Below are 25,671 nucleotides of genomic sequence, written 5' to 3'. Positions count from 1 at the left end.
GGCGTCTCAGGGGCAAAAGACTGGTGGTGGTCCCCGGTGGCTAAGTGGCCCTAAAAAGGACTCCCTGCCAAGGAGACCAGGCCCTATCCAGTGCTGGAGATGCCATGAGACGGGACATATGTCTGCCCATTGCCCTCTTACCACTGAGCCCATGGAGTGTGACGCTAGCCGGCGTCAGTCGCTATTTGCGGAACCGTCTTTTGTTGCAGTCACTGGACTAGAGACTGAACCACAAGTCTGCAACATTACTGTAAATGACTTTCCTGTTAAGGCGTTGCTGGACTCAGGAAGCCTTGTCACCCTGGTGCATGCCAGCCTGGTGACTGGGGACTTTGTGCCAGCAAGACATATGAGTGTGGTATGCATACATGGTGATACAAAGGTTTACCCTATAGTACTGGCTAATGTCGGGACTGAACTAGGCGCTGTACAATATGAAGTGGGTGTGGTTAAAAATCTTATGCATAATGTGATATTGGGGCGTGATTTTCCATTGTTCTGGGCTCTATGGGGAAAACAACAATCCCCTGAAAGGAGTGAGGAGACCCCTAAGTCTATTGCATTACCCACGGTAAATGATAAAAATGTACAGGATGAAAATGATGCTTTTCCTTTGCAGGTCCTGGCTGGTGAGGAAGAGGCTCCTCCCACTGCGCAAAATGTTCCAGACTTAGAGGTGTCTAGGGATAATTTTGGTACTGCACAATTACAGGACCCCACTCTCAAAAATGCGAGAGAGCAGGTCACTGTTATGAATGGGGTACCTCAGGAACCAGAAGCTGAGAAAAAATTTCCACATTTTTCTATGACTAATGATCTCTTCTATAGAGTTACTAAGATTAATGATGAGGTGGTGGAACAGCTTCTGGTGCCTAAGTCGTACCGGCGTCAGGTACTCGACATGGCCCATAATCATGTCCTTGGGGGCCACTTGGGGACAGATAAAACACAGGAGAGAGTCCTCCAGAGGTTTTATTGGCCTGCGATTTATGCTGACATAAAAAAATACTGTGAGTCGTGCCCCACATGTCAGCTTAGCGCTCCAGTGTCGCATTTTCGCAGTCCTTTGGTCCCACTCCCCATCATAGAGGTACCTTTTGACCGGGTCGCAATGGACTTGGTGGGTCCCATTGTAAAGTCGGCTAGGGGACACCAGTACATTCTAGTGGTGTTGGACTACGCGACCCGCTATCCTGAGGCTGTACCCCTAAGAAACACTGCCTCTAAAACAATTGCACGGGAATTGTTTTATATGTTTTCCAGGGTGGGGATCCCCAAGGAAATCTTGACCGACCAAGGTACCCCATTTGTGTCAAAGGTAATGAAAGAGCTATGCAAACTGTTTAAAATCTCACACCTACGTACCTCTGTATATCACCCACAGACAGACGGGTTAGTGGAGAGGTTTAATAAAACCCTGAAACATATGTTAAAAAAAGTGGTGGAAAAGGATGGTCGTGATTGGGATCACTTACTACCTTACCTGATGTTTTCTATTAGGGAAGTACCCCAAGCGTCCACAGGGTTCTCTCCCTTCGAATTAGTCTATGGTCGTCACCCTAGGGGTTTGTTGGATATAGCGAAAGAGACATGGGAAAGTGAGTCCACCCCATACAAGAGTGTTATAGAGCATGTAGCACAAATGCAGGACCGTATAGCCACTGTAATGCCCCTAGTAAGGGAACACCTCCAGAGGGCGCAAGAGGACCAAAGCAGAATTTACAATCGTTCTGCAAGAATCAGGACATTTAGCCCAGGTGACCGGGTACTCATACTTGTTCCCACGGTAGAAAGCAAATTCTTAGCAAAATGGCAGGGTCCCTATGAAATTGTAGAGAAGATCAGTGAGGTCAACTACAAGGTACACCAACCAGGTAGAAGGAAGCCTTTCCAAGTTTATCACATAAACTTGATCAAGCCCTGGAAAGACAGGGAATCCTTGGTGGCGACAAAGCCTGTTGGTCATCTGTCACCACCAATCCCTCCAGTCAGGATTGGTGACACCCTATCAGTATCCCAGAAGCAGGAAGCTAAGGAGTTCCTGCAGAGAAATAAAGACAAGTTTTCTGACCTACCAGGGCGTACGCATCTCATTAGTCATCATATTGAAACTGAGCCTAGAAGCAGAGTAAACCTGAAGCCCTATAGGATACCAGAAGCACGGAGGGAGGTGGTATCATCCGAGGTAAAACGTATGCTTGACCTAGGAGTCATTGAGGTGTCCCAGAGCGAGTGGTCCAGCCCGATTGTGTTAATCCCAAAGCCCAATGGAACTTGGAGGTTCTGTAATGACTTTAGAAAGTTAAATGAGATCTCCAAGTTCGATGCCTACCCCATGCCCAGGGTAGATGAGTTGATAGAAAGGATGGGTAATGCCAGGTACATAACTACCCTCGATCTCACTAAGGGCTACTGGCAGATCCCACTCACTCCTAAGGCTAGAGAGAAGACTGCATTCTCCACCCCTGATGGGCTCTTCCAATACGTAGTGATGCCATTCGGGTTACATGGAGCCCCTGCCACTTTTCAGAGGTTGATGGACTTGATTCTGCGACCACATCGTGATTACTCCGCTGCCTACCTCGATGATGTGGTCATTTTTAGCCTGGATTGGGAAAGTCACCTCTGTAAGGTCCAGGCGGTGTTAGATGCCATAAGTGATGCAGGGTTAACCATCAATGCAGAGAAGTGTGCACTAGCCTTAGAGGAGGCCAAATACTTGGGCTACATTATTGGGAGGGGGTTAGTGAAACCACAACTAAATAAAATTGAGGCAATACAGAATTGGCCTCAACCCCTCACAAAGAAACAGGTCAGAGCTTTCCTGGGTATTACGGGCTATTACCGAAGGTTTGTGCCGAATTTTGCTTCAGTTGCAGCCCCACTAACTGACCTGACAAAGGGTGCGAAGTCCGCAATGGTGACATGGACTCCAGAGGCTGAGAAGGCTTTTCAAAGCCTTAAGTCTGCCTTGTGCCAACAGCCTGTGCTAGTTACCCCTGACTTTAGGCGAGAGTTTCTAGTACAGACAGATGCCTCTAACACAGGGTTAGGTGCCGTCCTCTCACAGGTCGTGAATGGCGAGGAGCACCCGGTGATGTACTTAAGCAAGAAGCTATCCCCGGCCGAGAAAAACTACGCCATAGTTGAGCGAGAATGTCTGGCAGTGAAGTGGGCCCTAGAATCCCTGAAGTATTACTTACTAGGCAGGAGGTTTAAGTTAGTGACAGACCATGCCCCCCTAACATGGATGAAATTAAACAAGGAGAAAAATGCAAGGGTGACTAGGTGGTTTCTTTCCCTCCAAAACTTTAATTTCACTGTGGAACACAGGCCGGGGAAATTACAGGCAAATGCTGACGCCCTATCTAGGGTACACTGCCTGTGGGGACAATACGCTCAGCCCTCCGGTCTGAAGAAGAGGGGGGGGATATGTGGACATGTCACTGGTAAAGTGCTCGAGGGGATGTACATCTCACCCAGGTTGATACATAGTGTGAGATGGTGAGTCCAGGAGGCATCTGTGCTCAGCAGTGTTATGCTGCTGAGCTATTATTTATTATTGCCGGGCCTGGACTTACATGGAATGGCAGGTAGGTTTTGGTAGTGGGACTTGCCATTCCCTCCCCCTCGATCCAGTGTGGGTTTTGGGATCAGGTGAGCTCTGATCCCAATCAGCCTGAGAAGGCAAAAGGTGGGCTCAGTGTACAGGTCCTAGCTCTCAGCCAGGAGGAAACAGCCTGCATGCTGTTTGGTGAGAGCTAGGAAGACAGCCGCTGCTGGGGCCTGTTCACACCCCGCAATACTGCCAACTGAAGTGTCAGAGAGGTAACCTGCTTTGTTTAGTTAGCGCCCAGACGGGCAAGACCTTTTTGTTTTGTTCTTAAAACACAGTGTTGCTATATTTCTGTTATGGACTGTTTATGCTGCAAATAAACGCCAAGCTGTTATTTTACAAGTCCAAGTCTGCTATGAACTGTGTCCAAACACACCATCCCCCGGGAAGATCCCTACAATATATATATATATATATATATATATATATATATATATATATATATATATATATATATATATCATAAAAATCAAAGTCTGTCTGTCTGTCCTTCTGTCTGTCCTCTATAGACTTCCAAACGCCTGAACCGTTTGACCCCAAATTTGGCACACAGATACATTGGGTGCCCGGGAAGGTTATTGTGAAGGTCCCGTCCCCACCAGATGTACAGGAGGGGAGGGGGAGGGGAAAGAGAGGCGCCCCATAGAGATGAATGGGAAAATCTCCTCACTGCAAACACAGGTGATATAATTAGCTGCAGCAGACACGGCAGTTGGAGCCTTAGCAACCAATAGGATTACTGCTTTCATTTTCACAAGGAGCAATGGTTGCTAGGGAAGCTGCCTCACAACATTCACAGTAATAACTGGTAGATCCCCTACTCCATCTATACAGTACATGTATACAGGACCCCCTACTCCATCTATATAGTACATGTATATACAGGACCCCCTACTCCATCTATACAGTACATGTATACAGGACCCCCTACTCCATCTATATAGTACATGTATATACAGGACCCCCTACTCCATCTATACAGTACATGTATACAGGACCCCCTACTCCATCTATACAGTACATGTATATACAGGGCCCCCTACTCCATCTATACAGTACATGTATATACAGGACCTCCTACTCCATCTGTACAGTACATGTATACAGGACCCCCTACTCCATCTATACAGTACATGTATACAGGACCCCCTACTCCATCTATACAGTACATGTATATACAGGGCACACCAGGTATACCAAACTGTGACTGGGTAACACTGCTACACCAGACCTGACCAATACTGCCATACTGTGCTGGATAACACTGTCATACCAGACCTGACCAATACCGCCATACTGTGACTGGATAACACTGCCAGACCTGACCAATACCGCCATACTGTGGCTGGATAACACCTCCATACCAGACCTGACCAATACCGCCATACTGTGACTGGATAACACCTCCATACCAGACCTGACCAATACCGCCATACTGTGACTGGATAACACCTCCATACCAGACCTGACCAATACCGCCATACTGTGACTGGGTAACACCGCCACACCAGACCTGACCAATACCGCTATACTGTGCTGGATAACACTGTCATACCAGACCTGACCAATACCGCCATACTGTGACTGGATAACACTGCCACACCAGACCTGACCAATACCGCTATACTGTGCTGGATAACACTGTCATACCAGACCTGACCAATACCGCCATACTGTGACTGGATAACACTGCCATACCAGACCTGACCAATACCGCCATACTGTGCTGGATAACACTGTCATACCAGACCTGACCAATACCGCCATACTGTGACTGGATAACACCGCTACACCAGTCCTGACCAATACCACCATACTGTGACTGGATAACACCATCATATCAGACCTGACCAATACTGCCATACTGTGACTGGATAACACCGCTATACCAGACCTGACCAATACCACCATACCGTGACTGGATAACACCGCCACACCAGACCTGACCAATACCGCCATACTGTGACTGGATAACACCCCCATACCAGACATGACCAATACCGACACACTGTGACTGAATAACACTGCCATACGGGTAAATACAACCCTGCAGGTATACAGGACACTACAGGTATACAGGACCCCAAAACTATACACTACAAGTGCACGGGACCTCCACAAAACTATATTCTACAGGTATACAGGACCCCAAACTTTACACTACAGGTATACAGGACCCCAAAACTATATACTACAGGTATACAGGACCTCCACCAACTATATACTTCAGGTATACAGGACCTCCACCAACTATATACTACAGGTATACAGGACCCCAAACTATACACTACAGGTATACAGGACCCCAAAACTATACACTACAGGTATACAGGAACTCTACCAACTATATACTACAGGTATATAGGACCCCAAACTATACACTACAGGTATACAGGACCTCAAAACCATACACTACAGGTATACAGGACCTACACCAACTCTATAATACAGGTATACAGCACCTTCACCAACTCTATACTACAAGTATACAGGACCCCAAATATACTACAGGTATACAGGAACTCCACCAGCTATATACTACAGGTATATAGGACCCCAAACTATACACTACAGGTATACAGGACCTCCACCAACTCTATACTATAGTTATACAGGACCCTCAAACTATTTACTACAGGTATACAGGACCCCCGAACTATATACTACAGGTATACAAGACCTCCACCAATTATACACTACAGGTATCCAGGATCCTCAAACTATAAACTACAGGTATACAAGACCTCCACCAACTATACATTACAGGTATACAGCACCAACTATATACTACAGGTATACAGGACCCCCAAACTATACAGTACAGGTATACAGGACCTTCACCAACTGTACACTGCAGGTATACAGGACCTCCCTCAACTATACACTATAGGTATACAGCCCCCCCAACTATGCACTACAGATATGCGAGACCCCTAAAAACTATACATTGTGGGTATACAGAACCCCTCCAACTATGCACTACAGGTATACACTAATTCCACTGATTAACTCAGATGAAACAATACCTTTAGCTTGGCCTCCTGGGCACCTTAGAACAAATCGAATTAACACACTGATACTTTATACCCGGGCAGCGCCGGGTACATTTTCTAGTATATATATATATATATATATATATATATATATATAGCCTGTGTGCAACATATGACATGTAGCCTGTGTGCAGTGTATGATATATATAGCCTGTGTGCAGCCTATGATATATAGCCTGTGTGCAGTGTATGGTATATAGTCTGTGTGCAGTGTATGATACATAGCCTGTGTGCAGTGTATGGTATATAGCCTGTGTGCAGCCTATAATATATTGCCTGTGTGCAGTGTATGGTATAAAGCCTGTGTGCAGCCTATAATATATAGCCTGTGTGCAGTGTATGGTATATAGCCTGTGTGCAGTGTATGGTATATAGCCTGTGTGCAGTGTATGGTATATAGCCTGTGTGCAGTGTATGGTATATAGCCTGTGTGCAGTGTATGGTATACAGCCTGTGTGCAGTGTATGGTATATAGTCTGTGTGCAGCATATGACATGTAGCCTGTGTGCAGCTATATATGCCATGATCCTTAGGGTATATTCACATGTAGCATATCCACTATAGATTATACACAGCCTTTAAGTACTTTCTGGGTGCTTTTTACTGCTTCAGGTAGTTTATATGGTTGGGAACTGAAGATGGGACCTAGACTTGTAAGTCCAGGTTCTGCCTGCGATTCACATCTGCATATGCTGCTGTGGTGGCTAACACAGTGGGAAAGAGAGCACAGAAAGTGCTAACGTGCTGTGTTTTCGCATTGAATTAAGTGGAAACACCGCGATGCTCACCCCTCCCCATCCTGTCTCTAGGGCCTGGCATCTTCCTCTGGACTGCAGCCTCTAGGGACCATCATATGCAGAACAGAGGAGGATGCTGAGCCATACAGTCTGCAGTGAGGAGGGGTAGGTGCTAAGTCCCCTTCAGTAAGCAACCACTTGTATAGATTGCTGTATGGTTTATTTGTGGGGGAAGAAAATGGGGGGGCTTCCAACAAAATTGTTGCCCAGGGCCTCCACCAACCTTAATCCGGCCCTGGGTATAACAATTTGGCTCCATTCACTTCAATGGAACTGAGCTGCAGTACCACACACAAACTGAGGAAGAGAGCAGTGCTGTTTCTGGAAGAAAGCAGCCATGTTTTTCCCCGTTTAAAGGGAATCTATGAGGTCTGTACCAGGTATGGAGTTGTAGGTCAAATGTGAGGATATGCAGGATGTAACAATACGATTGCACTTACCTGCCACAATGTATCAAACTTTGTGCCTTCAGGTATTGAATATTTCCCAGATTTGTCAAGATCAATCCTATAATGATAAACTGTCTTTCCATAAACTATTGACAAGGCAAAGGTTCCAGGCTCTTTCCTTTCTCTTATCCTTTAATAATCAAAAAAATTGTGGTCATTGGCAAAAATAAATGAGTAATAATTAAATTAGTAATAAAGTTAAAAGTGTAAGGGTTCATTAACACAGCCTGACATGGCGCTGTACAAGGACACAAACGAGTGCCAATCACTGAGATCAGCGCTAGTTTGCAGTGCAGTCACAAATTATTGAGTGGCCAGATCGCACAAATGATCCTTGTATTGTTCCTGTGGCCATGGAAACTGACAGCACAGATATGTATCTATCCATACTGTTAGTTTCCAGATCCCACATACAGTACATACTTACCTTCTGTGCTGCTGTGTGATCTAGAACTATAAGTTCTTGTTCTGCCACTGCTGCAATTACAGGCCGCCACCACGCCTCCTCCAGAATGATTGACCACCGGAGGAGGCAGGGGTGAGGGCTTGATGACACATCGGCGGTCGGGAGCTCACAGTGCTGGATCACACAGCAGCGCTGATTATAAATATGCACTGCTTGTGTGATCTGGAAACTGACGGCTGTTGATGGCTTTTCCTTAAAGTGCAACTGTCATTTCAAGCAAGTTTGCAGAAATCAATAGTACAAGTGATTATAAGAAACTGTAATAGCTTTTATTAGGCAAAAGAGTTTCCTTCTGTATTGAAAAGACTATTCTCCAGCCTCACCCCCCCCCCCCACACACACACATTTCTTATCTGTACATTATCAAGTTGTCTACGATACAGAGAAGCAAAGTGAAGACAGGATTTCTGTGTCCATTATAACCCATGGAGGGGAAAGGACCAAGGGGGATGAGTAGGCAGGAAGAGGAGAGAACAAGCACTGCAGTTTGAAGACTGTCTGGGCACAGAGAGTGCAGGATTAACAGGTCAGACTGCTATGTGCTGGTCTGGGAATTTGGTCAGGTAAGACTGCAAGATGTTGTGCTGTGCTGGCTCAATACTGGAAACTGCACAGGTTGGTTCTCTCCTCTCTCTGCTCACTCATCCCCCTCAGCCCTTCCATAGGTTATAATGGACACAAAAAAAAATATCTTCACTTTGTGCCTCGAATGGGAGGAGGGGGGGGATTATCATGCAATAAATCTTTAAATCGTTCAAATTTGAGCATTGATCTTCTGGTGTAGACGTCTATCTTTTAAAGGATAAAATAAGTACAGAAGGAAGCTTTTTTTTTCCACTAAAACCTATGACAGAGTTTCTTAAATTCGCTTTTACTAAATGACAGTGAAATGACAGTTACACTTTTTTTTTTAAATAAATAAATCAATCAATTACTACAATCACTTTTATTTCTGGTGTTTGTTATGTGAATGCTAAGATATATGTATGTTTTCAGATGCAGACCCATATACCTTTTTTTTTTTTAAATCCACTTTGTCTGTTTTATATATTTTTATTGACCCCTAGATGAATTCTCAGATGCACATAGTTTCCAAAATGGGATCACTTATGGGAGTTTTCACTACTACCACGGTGGGGGGGGGGACAGCATATGTGCATGGTGGCCAAATGTAGTTCAAGCTAAATCTGTGCTCTGTGCAAAATGACACCCCTACTGTTCTAAACCCTGTTCAGCAGTTTTTGACTACAGGTGGGGTACTGTCATGCTCAGTAGAAATTGTATTTGAGGGGCTTATGCCCCTGTGTTCCTTGTGTAAATGGGAAATTTTGAGCCAAAAATTTATTTTTACTGGAACGGAAAAAAAAATGAAAATTTTTAATATTATGGACCAATGCTAAAACATTTTACAAACACCTGTGGGGTCCAGGTGCCAAATACACCCCTTTGAGGAGTGTAGTTTCCAAAACAGAACCACTTCTGGGGGAGGGGAATCACTCTCCTTGTATTATAGGGGACACTGCAAATGTGTATGGTTCCTGTCATATTCCCAAATAATAGTTTATGGCACCATATGAGGTACTTGGTAAAGACACCCATTGCTCTTGCAAATACACAGTTACAACACAATTTTATTTCTGTCCTTTAGAGTGGTTATTATGATGTATAACGGTTTGTACCATGGCCAACTTTATGTCATTGCCCATTAGATTATGAAGCAATATACTTACAGAAACTTGCCATCTGGCTGCGCTCCTGAGTATAATTTTCGTTCCGCTTCTTCTCGGCTTATGTTCCCATGGTACCATGTCATCTTCTCATGAGCTGTTGTAGCAATGAGTTTCTCTACCTGTGGAGCTTGGCTTATGATTGCTTGTTCCAAAGCATCTCCCTGCAGAGATGATGTGTAAAAAAAAAAAAAAAAAAAAAAACCAAGAAGCTCAAATGGTTGATTTTGTGGTGTTTTCAAATTATACCACAATGTCCAGAATACGTATATATATATGTACATATATATATATATATATATATATATATATATATATATATAGTACAGACCAAAAGTTTGGACACGCCTTCTCATTCAAAGAGTTTTCTGCATTTTCATATAAAAATTGCTATAAAAATTGTAGATTCACACTGATGGCATCAGAACTACTTAACAAAAAAATGTGAAACAACTGAAAATGTCTTATATTGTAGGTTCTTCAAAGTAGCCACCTTTTGCTTTGATTGCTGCTTTGCACACTCTTGGCATTCTCTTGATGAGCTTCAAGAAGTAGTCACTGGAAATGGTTGTCACTTCACAGATATGCCCTGTCAGGTGTAATAAGTGGGATTTCTTGCCTTATAAATGGATTTGGGACCATCAGTTGTGTTGTGCAGAAGTCAGGTGGATACACAGCTGATAGTCCGACTGAATAGACTGTTGGGGGCTCGGTTCAGACGTTGTAACTGTGCGGCTGTAATTGTGCGGCGGTATTTTTGGTGGTTCGTGTGTATGCTTGGAAGTATAGGATATGCGGCTGCACAGTGCACACTATGTCTGAATCTACGGCCCTATCGTAAACGGACCCGTAAAAAATGAACAAGACCATTGTGTTTGCGGCTGGACATGCGGCCGAGGATTGACAGGCGGTCCGTACGGAGTACTTCAAAAATAGCCGGCAATGATGCCGAATGCCGAAGCCTCTAATAGTTAATATATTAAATTACTAAAACACATTTTCTTTGTAATCAAGACACTTTTGTTGTTCAATAATTTATTTCTAACGAATCCATCATTTTGCAATTAAATATACTGTTAAAATAAATAGATATATAAATAAATGTATATCTATATATTTATTTTTTGACAGTATATTTAATGATGGATTCGTTAGAATTAAATTATTGAACAAAGAAACTGAATTTATTTCCACGAAAATGTGTTTTATTAATTAAATATTAATTAGTACAGGAAGCTCCATAAGCCATTAATTCATATTCCCGGCAATAGAGCATTCTGTACTAATCATCACTTTACTTTAATTAAAACATCAAATGTTTCTTCTAATTATGTTATGACAATAGCATTATTAGAAGAAACATTTAGAATTATATGTGCGCTCAGCTGATTGGCTGTTCGGCTGAGCGCACATATAATGAGCCGGTCCGCAGTACAGTGACTTCATTGTGCTGCGGACCAGCGAAGAGGACACATCGGGACATCGGATGGTGAGTATAGAGCTCTCCCCACCCCCTCCCCTCCCCTGCACTGCACCCCTCCCAGCAAGGAAGGGGGGTCACTTAACCCCTTCCTTGCTGGGATGGGTGCAGTCTGACATCAGTCTGGCCCCCAGGGGGTTAAGGGGGATGCAATACATCCTCCCTTAACCCCTTGGGGGTCAGACTGTAAGCAGCGATCTGTAAAGATGCTGCATACTGTAAGGTGCACAACACCGCTCACAATGATGGGTGTTGTGCTCCTGTTTGTGTGTTTTTTGTGTGTTTCTCCCTTTTTGTTTTTCAGATATCGGTATCCTAGGGATTACGTCGGATTCCATGGACTACGTCGATGACCAGCGGTTGTTGTTTTAATTTTTTTAATAAAATGGTCAATGAGGGGTGTGGGGGTGTTTTTATTTGAATAAAAAATTTTTTAAACTTGAGTCTTGTCTTTATTTCTTTACTTTATAGACTTAGTAGTGGAAGCTGTCTAATAGACGGAATCCATTACTAAGTTGGGGCCTAGTGTTAGCCGGTATAAAATGGCTAACACTAACCCCCTATTATTACCCCAGTACCCAATGCCACCAGGGGTACTGGGAAGAGCCGGGTGCCAGTGGTCCCGGAGCGTCAAAATTGGCGCTCCTGGAACGGGCGGCAGCAGGCTGGTAAGATTTAGGCTGGGGAGGGCCTAAACCAATGGCTCTTCCCACCCTGGTGTTACCAGGCTGCTGTCGTTTGGTTTTTAACCCGGCTGGTTATAAAAATAGTGGGGACCCTATGCGTTTTTTTTTTTTAAATAAATAAATAATTTAAAAAACACGCATATGGTCCCCCCTATTTTTATAACCAGCCGGGTTAAAAACCAAACGACAGCAGCCTGGTAACACCAGGGTGGGAAGAGCCATTGGTTTAGGCCCTCCCCAGCCTAAATCTTACCAGCCTGCTGCCGCCCGGTCCAGGAGCGCCAATATTGACGCTCCGGGACCACTGGCACCCGGCTCTTCCCAGTACCCCTGGTGGCATTGGGTACTGGGGTAATAATAGGGGGTTAGTGTTAGCCATTTTATACTGGCTAACACTAGGCCCCAACTTAGTAATGGATTCCGTCTATTAGACGACTTCCACTACTAAGTCTATAAAGTAAAGAAATAAAGACAAGACACAAGTTTAAAAATTTTTTTATTCAAATAAAAACACCCCCACACCCCTCATTGACCATTTTATTAAAAAAATTAAAACAACAACCGCTGGTCATCGACGTAGTCCATGGAATCCGACGTAATCCCCAGGATACCGATATCTGAAAAACAAAAAGGGAGAAACACACAAAAAAACACACAAACAGGAGCACAACACCCATCATTGTAAGCGGTGTTGTGCACCTTACAGTATGCAGCATCTTTACAGATCGCTGCTTACAGTCTGACCCCCAAGGGGTTAAGGGAGGATGTATTGCATCCCCCTTAACCCCCTGGGGGCCAGACTGATGTCAGACTGCACCCATCCCAGCAAGGAAGGGGTTAAGTGACCCCCCTTCCTTGCTGGGAGGGGTGCAGTGCAGGGGAGGGGGTGGGGAGAGCTCTATACTCACCATCCGATGTCCCGATGTGTCCTCTTCGCTGGTCCGCAGCACAATGAAGTCACTGTACTGCGGACCGGCTCATTATATGTGCGCTCAGCCGAACAGCCAATCAGCTGAGCGCACATATAATTCTAAATGTTTCTTCTAATAATGCTATTGTCATAACATAATTAGAAGAAACATTTGATGTTTTAATTAAAGTAAAGTGATGATTAGTACAGAAAGCTCTATTGCCTGGAATATGAATTAACGGCTTATGGAGCTTCCTGTACTAATTAATATTTAATTAATAAAACACATTTTCGTTGAAATAAATACAGTTTCTTTGTTTAATAATTTAATTCTAACGAATCCATCATTGTGCAATTAAATATACATTTATTTATATATATATATTTATTTTAACAGTATATTTAATTGCAAAATGATGGAATCGTTTACATTTAATTATTGAACAATAAAAGGGACTTTATTAGAAAGAAAATGTGTTTTATTAATTCAATAGATTAACCATGAGAGACATCGGCTATAGTGCAGAGGATCGCAAACTCCGGTAATAGCGATTCATGTACACTGTGTTCCCTGCTTTCCCAGATGCATCCAGAGGTGTTTGCATCACTTTCTTAACATTTTATTTGTTATTTTTATTTGAACCAGATTTCCAAGTAAATGACCGTATGTTTTGAGCCGCATCTCTATTTTTTCCCACGGCCGGAGTTTCACCCGCACATTTACAGCCGCATAAAAAATACAGCCGCACAGTTACATCGTGTGAACCTAGCCTCAATTTGTATTATGGCAAGAAAAAAGCAGCTAAGTAAAGAAAAAGAAGTGGCCATCAATACTTTAAGAAATTATGGTGAGTCAGTCTGAAAAAGTTGCAAAAACCATCAAACGATACAAAGAAACTGGCTCACATAAGGAGCGCCCCAGGAAAGGAAGACCAAGAGTCACCTCTGCTGCGGAGGAGAAGTTCATCCGAGTCACCAGCCTCAGATATCACAGGTTGCCAGCAGCTCAGATTAGAGACCAGGTCAATGGCACACATTGCAGCAGACATATCTCTACAACAACTGGTAAGAGGAGACTTTGTGCAGCAGCCTTCATGGTAAAATAGCTGCTAGGAAACCACTGCTAAGGACAGGCAACAAGCAGGAGAGACTTGTTTGGGCTAAAGAAAACAAGGAATAGACATTAGACCAGTGGAAATCTGCGCTTTGGTCTGATGAGTCCAAATCTGAGATCTTTGGTTCCAACCACTGTGTCTTTGTGCGAAGCAGAAAAGGTGAACAGATGGACTCTACATGCCTGGTTCCCACTGTGAAGCATGGAGTAGGAGGTATGATGGTGTGGGGGTGCTATTCTGGTGACACTGTTGGGGATTTATTCAATATTGAAGGCATACTGAACCAGCATGGCTACCACAGCATCTTGCGGCAGCATGCTATTCCATCCAGTTTGCGTTTAGTTGGACCATCATTTATTTTTCAACAGGACAATGACCCCAAACACACCTCCAGGCTGTGTAAGGGCTATTTGACCAAGAAGGGGAATGGTGGGGTGCTAAGAGATGGTTTAGGGTGAGCTGGACCGCAGAGTGAAGGTAAAAGGGCCAACAAGTGCTAACCATCTCTGGGAACTGCTTCAAGACTATTGAAAACCTAGTTCCGGTGACTACCTCATGAAGCTCATCAAGAGAATGCCAAAAGCGTAGAACCTAGAATATAAGACATATTTTCAGTTATTTTATACTTAATTGTTAAGTATATAATTCCACATGTGTTAATTCATAGTTTTGATGCCTTCAGTGTGAATCTACAATTTTCATAGTCATGAAAATACAGAAAACTCTTTGAATGAGAAGGTGTGTCCAAACTTTGGGTCTGTACTGTATGTATGTCTTGCAGAAATTAACACTGTTATGATATTTTATTTAGCTATCAGAAATTCATTGCCTTAAAGGGGTATACCACTCAAGTAAAGTACACTTTAAATCGCCCCCCCTCCTGGAGACTAATAATTCATTCCATTAATTTCTCAGCCTCCTTTGTCCGGTTCTGAACTGCTGCTTTCTGCTGAAGACACAAACTGTGTGTGAGCTGTTCACTCCGTCTCCCTTCATAGTGCATAGACAGTTGGCCAGGGAAACTATTTACAGTGAGCCATTTAGGAAAGGGAGGAGGGGAAACAGAGTGAGCAGCTCACACACAGAAAACTCGTCTTCAGCAGAAAGCGGCAGCTCAAAACCGGGGGAAGGAGGCCGAGTATGGAATAAATTGTTAGTTTCCAAGAGTTGGAATGATACAATATGTATTTTACTTGAGTGGAATACCCCTTGAGTGGAATTTTACTTGAGTGAAATAAAGGGAACTTGTCATCAGTTTCATGCTGCCCAAATTAGGAGCAGCATGAAACAGGGACAATGCATCTCGTTCTCGTGAATCATAGATGGTTTTATTAAAGGGGTTATCCAGCGAAAATCTTTTTCTTTCAAATCAACTGGTTTAAGAAAGTTATGTAGATTTGTAATTTACTTCTGTTTGGAAATCTCAAGTCTTCCCATACTTATCAGCTGCTGTATGTCCTGAATGTTGTTTTCTTTTTAGTTGACACAGTGCTCTATGCTAACACCTCTGTCCCAGACAGGAACTGTCCAGAACAGGAGAGGATTTCTATGAAAATTTGCTGCTGCTCTAGAAAGAGATGTCAGCAGAGAGCCCTGTATCAGAAAACATTTCCTACAGGACATACAGCAGCTGATAAGTATGGGAAGGCTTGGGATTTTTAAATAGAAGTAAATTAAAAATCTGCATAACTTTATGAAACCAGTTGATTTGAAAGAAAAAGATTTTCGCTGGATAACCCCTGTAGGAGAGCATGTTTTCCTATGCCCATGGTTTCGTCAGCATGAAACTCATGATGAGTTCCTTATAAATGAGTGCGCACATTAAGGCTATGTTCACGTATGTAAAAGTATGGCCGTTGTTGCCGTCGGCAACAACGGCCGTACTTTATGCACCTGTGAACATTGCCCTATCTGGTATGGGATCCCGGCCGGAGCGTATACACATCATAAACGCTCCGGCCAGGATCCCATGCGGACCCACAAATAACTGATATGTCAGTTTTCTGCGGCCGCAATTCAGTGAATTGCGGCCGCAGAAAGCTCTATCAGTTCACACAATGATGCACCCGCATCAGAACACTACGGCCATAAAGATCATCTGGCCGGTACTGCAGTACCGGCCGGGATGATCTGTGCAGAGACCGACCGTTCCGTGACCCGGCCGGGGTCACGGAACAGCCGGTCTCTTACAGAGTGTGAACATAGCCTAATATTCTACTATTTGGCAGTGTCATTGTTGGTGGTCTGTCATTGTGGTCTGCCACTGATCAGCAGAACTGAGGTGCTGAGGCACTTTTCAGGCACTGCGGCGCCTCTTTACAAACATCAGCAGTCATCATCAATGAAAAAGAATTAACTTAAACAATTACATTTATAATAGTTTACTGTTTAAAGAGTGTAATAAAAATATATTTTGACGTCAAAAGTCATTGATCGAATCTTTAATGACAGGTACTCTTTAATGCTACTATACTGTAGTTCTGCTGCTTAAAGCAAACAGACTTAGATCAAGTTCACAGGAAGAAGGTGAGGAAGGAAGAAAACCACACTCTATAGCACGTACATAACCTCAGCAAAAATGCATGACAATTTGGTTGCACCGAAAGGGTACAGTTCTAGGAAATGATTGTCAAACTATTTCCCTACCACACCACACCTGCTGAACCTTGTGAGAAAAAGCTTTTCCTTGTAGTTTTTATACCACATTTTTCTCTCATTTTTTCATTGGCATTCTATGTAGAAACTCCCTATAATATCATCACGGCATAGCTATTCAAGATCCCCTAACTGAATCGTGAATACTTGTTTACCAGGGGGTTAAAGTCCAAAATTACAGAGGATCTTTAAAGTCCTGACATTTTCTGACATAAATCCTCTATAGACATGTGTCTATAGGATTAGATTATGTGTTGTCCCACTGTGGGTGTTGCTATTCTTTACACCCCTCGTAAAAGTCTGTACTTGTCTGTGAACTCACTACAGCTGTTGTATTATTAAAGATGACCACTAGATGTCGCTATAGTGTGTAACTAAGGTCTAAAAGCTGCACAGCTGAAGTATACTAAAGGGTTATTGTTTGTGTATGTACCAGATTCTGTTGTCCAGTAGGATTTCTCCTTTCTTCTGCCCGATCCTCTCTTTTCTATCCTGTTTCTCTATTGCACTCTTTCCACCCAACCACAACACAGCACACAAGCTGGTTAGGAAGTTAGTCCCTTGGGTGAAGGAGGAGTCTTAGCTGAGCTTTGGAGGAGAAAGGACGCAGCTCAGATAGCTCTTCTCAGTGGTTCTACCTGGGCCCTGGCCCTCTGCCAGGTCCCCTCTTCAAGTAAGTTCTTAGTCAGTACCCCACATGGGTAGGACACAGAACAGTCAGCTCTCATAACTCTCTTTCTTAAAGCACCAAACACGCTGTATAATGCGCTGCTAAGCCCTTCAGGAGAAGACTAGCCTACAGATAACCTCAACCCACGCCAAAGAATAGGAGTCAGTACAGAGCAGGATAGTCTCCGCAGAAAAGCCAAAGAGCCCTGTTGGTGGCGGGTTCTTCCACTATTCGGGAGGGCTACTATACCACTCTGACCACCTGTGACATAATCCCAAGGGACCCTGCAGCAACCCGACAGGACACCAACCACAGGGGAGAAGGGTACAACCGGCCTTGTCTTCTAAAAGCAGGTGTGCCATCAAACCTGTGTGCACACAAGGCACTGGCGTCGCGTGACAAAACCCTAAAGGTCCGGCTGTATATCGGCCATCCACCTCAAGAAGTGATGTCACACTTCCACCCAGCAAGTGACCAGCCGTCTCACCACTACAACGTCATCTAGGGGCTCACCACAATTAGACTTACAGAGGCCAAATAAAGCGATCTTTTGGGGCTAAGATTTATCAGTATACCACAAAAAATAGGTATAGAATAGCGTAGTGTGGTACTCGTCCAGTAGGTAACCTGTCGGGTTGCAGTGGGTCCCTTGGGCTCTTGTCACGGTAGTCCTGAGTGGCAACTGACCCATCCGGACTATCGTGACTGCCACCCATATGGCGCAGTTGGTGCCTCCTAGATTTGCGCAAGCTTTGAGCACGCTGGGGTTTATCTGAATCCGTGCTTGTGGCATTTGATTACCAGTGGCTGCTAAAGTTACCCTAGGGAGTCCTGGTGGATACGGCCATAGGTCAAAAACTGTATCCAGGTTTTCTAGGATTCCCTAGTGCTGCATCCAACTTTAGCAGTTCCTAGTAATCAAATGCTGCACGCTCAGGTTTGCTCGACTCTAGCGACTACTAAAACTGATTCAAGGAAGGACAACTGTACTGCCCCAGTACAGGTGTGCCACTATGTCTTGTCTATTACCTTTCCAAAGCTAACCTTGTCAGGTGTTACACTCTGGCATAATAAGCGCCTTTCCGCACTGTCATCAATTGGTGTCTCACTCTTCCCTAGTCTGTGCACAGCTGAAAGGGTAAGGGTTAAAGGGGTATTCCCCCCCACCAAATTATTTTTGCATTAATACATTGCCCACCCATAGCTTTCCATCTTTTGAATATCAATGTATTATGGATTCTGCACAGTTTTGCTGTTATCTAGGTACATTCACCCCCACCAAACACATAAAACCATCAAATCTCAGTCCAAACCTTCACCACTCCCTGCTCCTGGCCCCCACCCTGGGTAATCGCTTCTAACCTGGCTCACTGAAGTGAGGGAGGACACTGACAGGGGTGGCTGCTGATAGAGAGGGAGACAGTGATCAGTGCAGCTGTCACTGTCTCTCTCTCTAACAGCAGCCCCCCCCATCACTTGCACTATGTGCCCCCCCAGCCCCAGAGCACTGTTCCCCACTGACTGTGAATTGCTATTCCAGTGCCTCAACTCTGCTATTCTGCTGCCTCAACTCTGCTACCCCGCTGCCTCAGCTATGCTACTCCACTGCCTCAACTCTGCTGCCTCATCTCTGCTACCCCCCTGCTTAAACTCTGCTACTCTGCTGCCTCAACTCTGCTACTCCGCTGCCTCAAATCTGCTACCTCAACTCTGCTATTCCGCTGCCTCAACTCTGCTACCTCAACTCTGTTATTCCGCTGCCTCAACCCTGCTATTACGCTGCCTCAACCCTGCTATTCTGCTACCTCAACTCTGCTATTCCGCTGCCTCAACTCTGCTACTCCGCTGCCTCAACTTTGCTGCCTCAACTTTGTTACCTCAACTCTGCTTATCCGCTGCCTCAACTCTGCTCCTCCGCTGCCTCAACTCTGCTCCTCCGCTGCCTCAACTCTGCTATTCCGCTGCCTCAACTCAACTCTTCTATATCTTGTGGATATCAGCTCTGCTACATCATGGACCAACCAGGCATAAGCATTGCATGATGGGAGATGTAGTTTTCTGGCCAGCGCCAAGTTGGATATAGATTGGCTATTTTAAAAACTTGGAACGTAACTATGGAACAGAAGACTGCTAGAAAGACTGGAGATGACTAAAAAATACTCTGCTACTCCGCTGCCTCAACTTTGCTACCTCAACTCTGCTGCTCTGCTGCCTCAACTCTGCTATTCAGCTGCCTCAACTCTGCTATTCCGCTGCCTGAACTCTGCTATTCCGCTGCCTCAACTCTGCTGCCTCAACTCTGCTACCCCGCTGCCTCAACTCTGCTACCTCAACTTTGCTATTCTACTGCCTCAACTTTGCTATTCTACTGCCTCAACTCTGCTATTCTACTGCCTCAACTCTGCTATTCCGCTGCCTCAATCCTGCTATTCCGCTGCCTCACCTCAACTCTGCTATATCTTGTGGATATCAGCTCTGCTACATCACGGACCAATCAGGCATAAGCATTGCATGATGGGAGATGTAGTTTTCTGGCCAGCGCCACGTTGGATATAGATTGGCTATTTTAAAAACTTGTAACTATGGAACGGAAGCAGCTAGAAAGACTGGAGATGGCTCAAAATACTCAGAGGGACTTGGTGAGTAAGACCAGCTAGGTCTGGGAGCATTTTAATTTATTTTTTTTTAGCTCTTGGAGGGAATACCCCTTTAACTTTGCTCTGATGTATGTTTACTGTTGTCTAATCACTAGTGCAGGTACTACACACACACACACACACACACACACTTACAACCTATCACAGTCTTTCATTCTTTCCCTCTCGTATGTTTCCCAACCAATAGGTGTTTATACCCGGTTACCCCTATATGAGTGAGTTAGTTTCTAGAGGAAGGGTCTTTTGTCAGTTAGGCTAGGTTCACACTGCGTTTTTGCAATCCGTTTTTTTCATCCATTTTTTTTTTTTGCAAAAAACGGATGCATTTGTGTGCATCCGTTTTGATCCGTTTTTTTCCATTGACTTCCATTATAAAAAAAATGGATCAAAGCAGATCCGTTTTTTTTAACGGACACAAAAATAGTGTCCGCTACGTTTTTGTGTCCGTCAAAAAAACGGATCCGTTTTGATCCATTTTTTTTTACAATGGACGTCAATGGAAAAAAGGATCAAAACTGATGCACACTACAGCATTTGTTTTTTTTCATCCGTTTTTTTGCAAAAAACGGATGAAAAAAACAGATTGCAAAAACGCAGTGTGAACCCAGCCTTAGCTGCAGTGAGGAGACAGAGAGAGAGAGAGTCGCTGCTGCAGTCTACAGCCAGGCCTAGCTTAGCTCAGGGCCCTGGTATGGTCTTCTTCTGTAGTGGAGTTGGTGAGAGACAGAGAGACACAGTTGTTTGGGACAGAGAGAAAAAAACTATGCACTACTAAGCCCAAAGGTGGGTTAAAGGAGAAGTCCGGAATTTTAATTAAAGTATTGTATTGCCCCCCAAAAGTTATACAAATCACCAATATGCTCTTATTATGGAAAATGAACATAAAGTGCTTTTTCCCTGCACTTACTACTGCATCAAGGCTTTACTTCCTGGATAAAATGGTGATATCACGACCCGACTCCCAGAGCTGTGTGGGCTGTGACTGCTGGAGAGGATGATTTGATGATTTGTAATTTGTATAACTTTTGGGGGGAAATACAATACTTTAATAAAACTTTTCGCCAGACTTCTCTTTTAACTGTCACCTTGGTTCAACCTTGCCTACGACTGGAAACCTTCTAACAAGTAAGGGCAATCCATACAGTCACAAATTGATCCGCAGTGGAACAAAAAGCTTAAAGGCCCTATTACATACACATACACAGACCGAACAGCTGCTATGGGGCCCCTGAAGGAGGGGGGCCTGGGGGAGAAGTTGAGATCCGTCCTTTTGCTTAACCCTTATGTACTTCACTGTGTAAGTGACCCAATGTTTACTTACATGCTGCATCTTAATAAAGGGCTTAACAAGCAGAAGACAAAGAGATCTCTTCTTCACTGCTCTGATAACCCCTGACCTCTGTTCTCTGGTTGCACAATCAATGTGAAGAGCTTCGTGCAGAGGTCAGGGGTTATCAGTGCACAAGCAGTAAAGCAGATATCTCCTTGTCTTCTGAACATTGGGTCACTTACACACTGTAGTACATAAGGGGTTAAGCTTCTGCACCTATGTATTTACCCATAAGGGCTCCTTATGGGCCCTTTTAATTAAATACAGTAGACTGACAAAGCAAGCAGACATTGGCTCTCTGCTCTGCCAGTCACTCTTGTGGCTGCAGGCAGGATTCTGCCTCTGACCACAAGAGATTTTATTTTTTGGCCACATCACATATATGCGCAGTGCTTTGTGTTGTGCGTAGGGGAGGGGCTACAATTTTCTGCTATGAATCCTAGTTGCGCCCCTGGTGACAGAGTAAAGCGCTTAAACAAGAGTTGAGTCTTTAAGGCCAGTTCACAATTCGCTGGAATCCGCCGTGGAATTCCACCTGCCTCAGTGTCAAATGACATTTCTATGGGAGGGCTCGCGCACCTCTGCTCTCTGCTCAAAGAATTAACTCGTCAATTCTTTAAGCAGGGAGGCACAGAGAGCGGAGGCATGCAAGCTCTTCCTTTCAAACTGATGGAAAGCAGAATTTGGACTTTGGGGGAGATTTATCAAAGGGTGTAAAATTTAGACTGGTGCAAACTGCCCACAGCAACCAATCACAGCTCAGCTTTCCTTTCAGCACTGCCTAAAGCTGAGCTGTGATTGGTTGCTGTGGGTAGTTTGCACCAGTCTAAATTTTACACCCTTTGATAAATCTCCCCCAAAGTCTACCTCAAGTGTTAACTTACTTTGCACTGCGTCCTCTCAATGTCCTGCTAAGCATGTGTTGGAGTTAATAAAGGTGAATTTATGGTGAAGTGCCGCTGAGATCTTCTCCTCTTTTGCATTACTTTGCACTGCACCTAGTGAGCAATTCTGTTATGTATTTTTTTGCATTGCACTGAAGTTATTATAGTGCTTGAAAAAGCACTATATTGTAATCCGTATTCTTCTTCTTCTTTTTCTTCCAGCTATTTTTTTGTGCGTAATACAGCCCGAACCGCTTTGCACACAGACTCTGTTCAAACTGCGTTTCGAAGCCCTCGGTGGTGTGAGGTGTGCTATCTATTTTTCGTTTCGATTGGATTTGAAGTTTTTAAGAAATTTACGTTTAAAGACTCCTAATTTCTCATAGAAAATAATGGCCCATTGGAAATAATGACCACACTGTAAATGCCAACAGCCAATCACAGCACATATGCAAATAGCTGAAATATAGCAGCCAATAGAAATTCTAAGGTCTTGTCAGGCAATGTATCACAACATTCACACAGTCACATGTCCATTATTGGCCAATAGAAGATGTAGAAGATGGAAGGTCCTAAACAATTTTGCTTCCCTGACATGAGTAAGATTGTCATGGTAACCGAGCAATGATCTTTACCATTATAAGTAGCAGAGTTCAGTCAGTAAAATAGCAGATTTGAGGCCGTGTAGCAGGGACGGTACCCAAACCGCTTTTAAAGGGACAGTACCCAAGCCGCTCTTAAAGGGATGGTACCCAAGCCGCTCTTAAAAGGACCCAAGTCGCTCTTAAAGGGACGGGACCCAAGCCACTCTTAAAAGGACCCATATCGCTCTTAAAGGGACGGGACCCAAGTCGCTCTTAAAGGGACCCAGGTCACTCCTAAAGGGACGGGACGCATGTTGCTCTTAAAGGGACCCAAGTCACTCCAAAAGGTATGGGACCCATGTTGCTCTTAAAGGGACCCAAGTTTCTCTTAAAGGGACGGGACCCAAGTCACTCTTAAAGGGACAGCAACCAGGGTTAAAGTCTCTCTTAAAAGGACAACATGACCCTGATTGGCTGAGCTTGCTGGAAGCCATGGGATGCGCTCCAGCCAATGAAAAGGCTGACGGTGTGCAAGTGCACTGGCAGCCTTTTCTCTCCCATGGACCTGGAAGCGAGGGAGTTCCGAAGACTGCGGCCGGAGGTGACGGAGACGCGGACAATTCAAGTGGCAATCGTCACTGGAGGGATGGTGAGTATGGTGTGTATGTGTCTGTGTTTTTTTTTTTTTTTTCAGGTCCGGTGGGAGTTGTCCTTTTAAGACTTGAAAGAAGAAATCTTCATATCCACATACATGATTAAGGGCTGAGAGCCAGAAGCGCCTTTGTGTGTTTTTTCTTGGATCTGTAACATGGATTTTAAAGTATTGCAATAAAAGAAAAGTTTTTAACTCGTGGAAGTGCCGACCAACGTCTTTCTTTATTATTCATTGCTGCTGAGGTTGGATTCCTTCAGGTCTTTGCACCCACCAGGTGAGCTGGATGAACCTTTACTGCTTATCCCAGCAGAGTACTATATTAATTAGGCAAGGTCCCCAGGACAGCCCCTAAACCTGTACCGAGTCAAGCAACACTTCTACTGCCTACTACCACTACTACTACTATCAGTTACTACCTCAAGCACTACAAATGCGGCAACTCGGCAGTGGCGTGGTTGCCTGTAACTGTTGGTCGGGGTATCTTTAGTGGTTATGTGGCTGCTAGGTGGGTGTGGGTCACTTGGGCACTTGTCATGGTAGCCTGGAGCGGTGTTGGTACCCACATCCGGTCAGACAGGTGCTGCCTCCACAGGTTTGGGTGACCCATGTGTAACCTGGTGTGTAGGTGCAAAATGACTGACAGAGTCCAGTAGCTTAACCAAAATAACGTCCGAGATACTTTTTCCAGTGCAAATACAAAGTAAGACTTCCGTTACTGTAGGTGAGAGGTAGAAGTAGCTGGAACAACCAAATTGAGAGTAGAGGAGCGTCTTAAGGCCCTGTCCAATTTAGCTTTGTAGTCTGCTGGGATAGTGTAGTTAAGAGAAGAAGAAAACGTGTACTCACATACTTTACCGCCTGATGCCCTACAGTGTCAGGTTACCCATCCTATAAGGGTAGTATGAGGCCCCAGGTCCCTGCGCTGGGTGAAGCAGACTTCCGGAAACTTTACAGGAGAGCCATATGTTACGCAGTAGAATACGTAGGCTAGTTACAGCTTTATTTTACTGGGGTCAGGGCCTAACTCACTGTGTGAGAGTATCCCTGGCATGGACAAGGTGATCCTCATAGGATGCCCTTTCCTCTTGAAGAGTCTAGCAATACTACTTACATAAGAAATAGTCGGTTTGAGCCTCTTGGTCCCTAACAAGGGTCCTGGCCTAAGCTAGGCCCTGGCTTCACTGCAGCAGGAACTGTGTCTTTTGTGTGGCTCCTTCTAACGAACTGACTACAGAACTCCTCCCACCAGGAACTAACCTCCTTTTATAGGGTTCCCTTAACCTCTGACTGGTGCGTCTGTGTGTACAGAAGAGTGGAGTGGGAGGATAGGACAGAAAGAAGGAAAACAGACCTGCACCTGTAATAGGAGGGAAACAATCATGTGACATACAACAGTTTAACCCAGAGTTTCCTTCAGCTGTGCATAAAACAAGGTATACAAAAACCACAGTAGTGACACCTAGGGGGGAAAACACAGAACACCTCTGACCATATCCCACTGTTAGAACCTGAACCGATTTACTTTACCCAGGTGCAATTAGTTAGTGGCTCACCTGTACTGGGACACTACACCAACACCTGTACCTGCACCTACAAAGCTGTTTAACCTGTATTGTACTGAAGTTCTAATGCTGCATTTACACAGAGCGATAATTCGCCCGATCGTACGATTAACGATTTTTTTTAATAACAATCAGCGTTTAGACAGAACGATATATCGTATGGAAAAATCGTTTTGCCATCGTTTTGCGATCGCTTAAGCCTATCTCGCACATAGGTTAAATCGGTGAACGACTGTTAACACGGAACGATCTGCGAATTTTTTTGCGAACGACGATTTAAGAACATGTTGTAAGATCAAAATGAACGATTTCTCGCTTGTCGTTTGATCGTTCGCTACGTTTACACGTACGATTATCGTTCGAATTCGATCGTTA

The 25,671-nt window shown here is 44.3% G+C and overlaps 1 protein-coding gene across 4 annotated transcripts in view; it reads right to left on the bottom strand.

Moving 5' to 3' along the window:
- Nucleotides 1-25,671, bottom strand: part of ZAP70 (zeta chain of T cell receptor associated protein kinase 70) — a 199,628-nt gene that overhangs the window by 120,891 nt on the left and 53,066 nt on the right. For all 4 annotated transcript variants that reach the window (XR_011363954.1, XM_069977926.1, XM_069977927.1 and 1 more), the window contains 2 exons: nucleotides 10,112-10,272; nucleotides 7,907-8,045 (listed from right to left, as the gene is read on the bottom strand). Coding sequence is in view for 3 of the 4 variants with exons in the window: in XM_069977926.1 (XP_069834027.1) it covers nucleotides 7,907-8,045; nucleotides 10,112-10,272 (300 nt within the window). In the remaining variant the exon portion in view is untranslated. The remainder of the gene's footprint in view (nucleotides 1-7,906; nucleotides 8,046-10,111; nucleotides 10,273-25,671) is intronic.

The sequence above is a fragment of the Dendropsophus ebraccatus genome, chromosome 7, assembly GCF_027789765.1.
Source record: "Dendropsophus ebraccatus isolate aDenEbr1 chromosome 7, aDenEbr1.pat, whole genome shotgun sequence".
Taxonomy (NCBI): domain Eukaryota; kingdom Metazoa; phylum Chordata; class Amphibia; order Anura; family Hylidae; genus Dendropsophus; species Dendropsophus ebraccatus.
The sequence above is the reverse complement of the archived record's forward strand: the minus strand, read 5'-3'. Positions and strand labels throughout refer to the sequence as shown.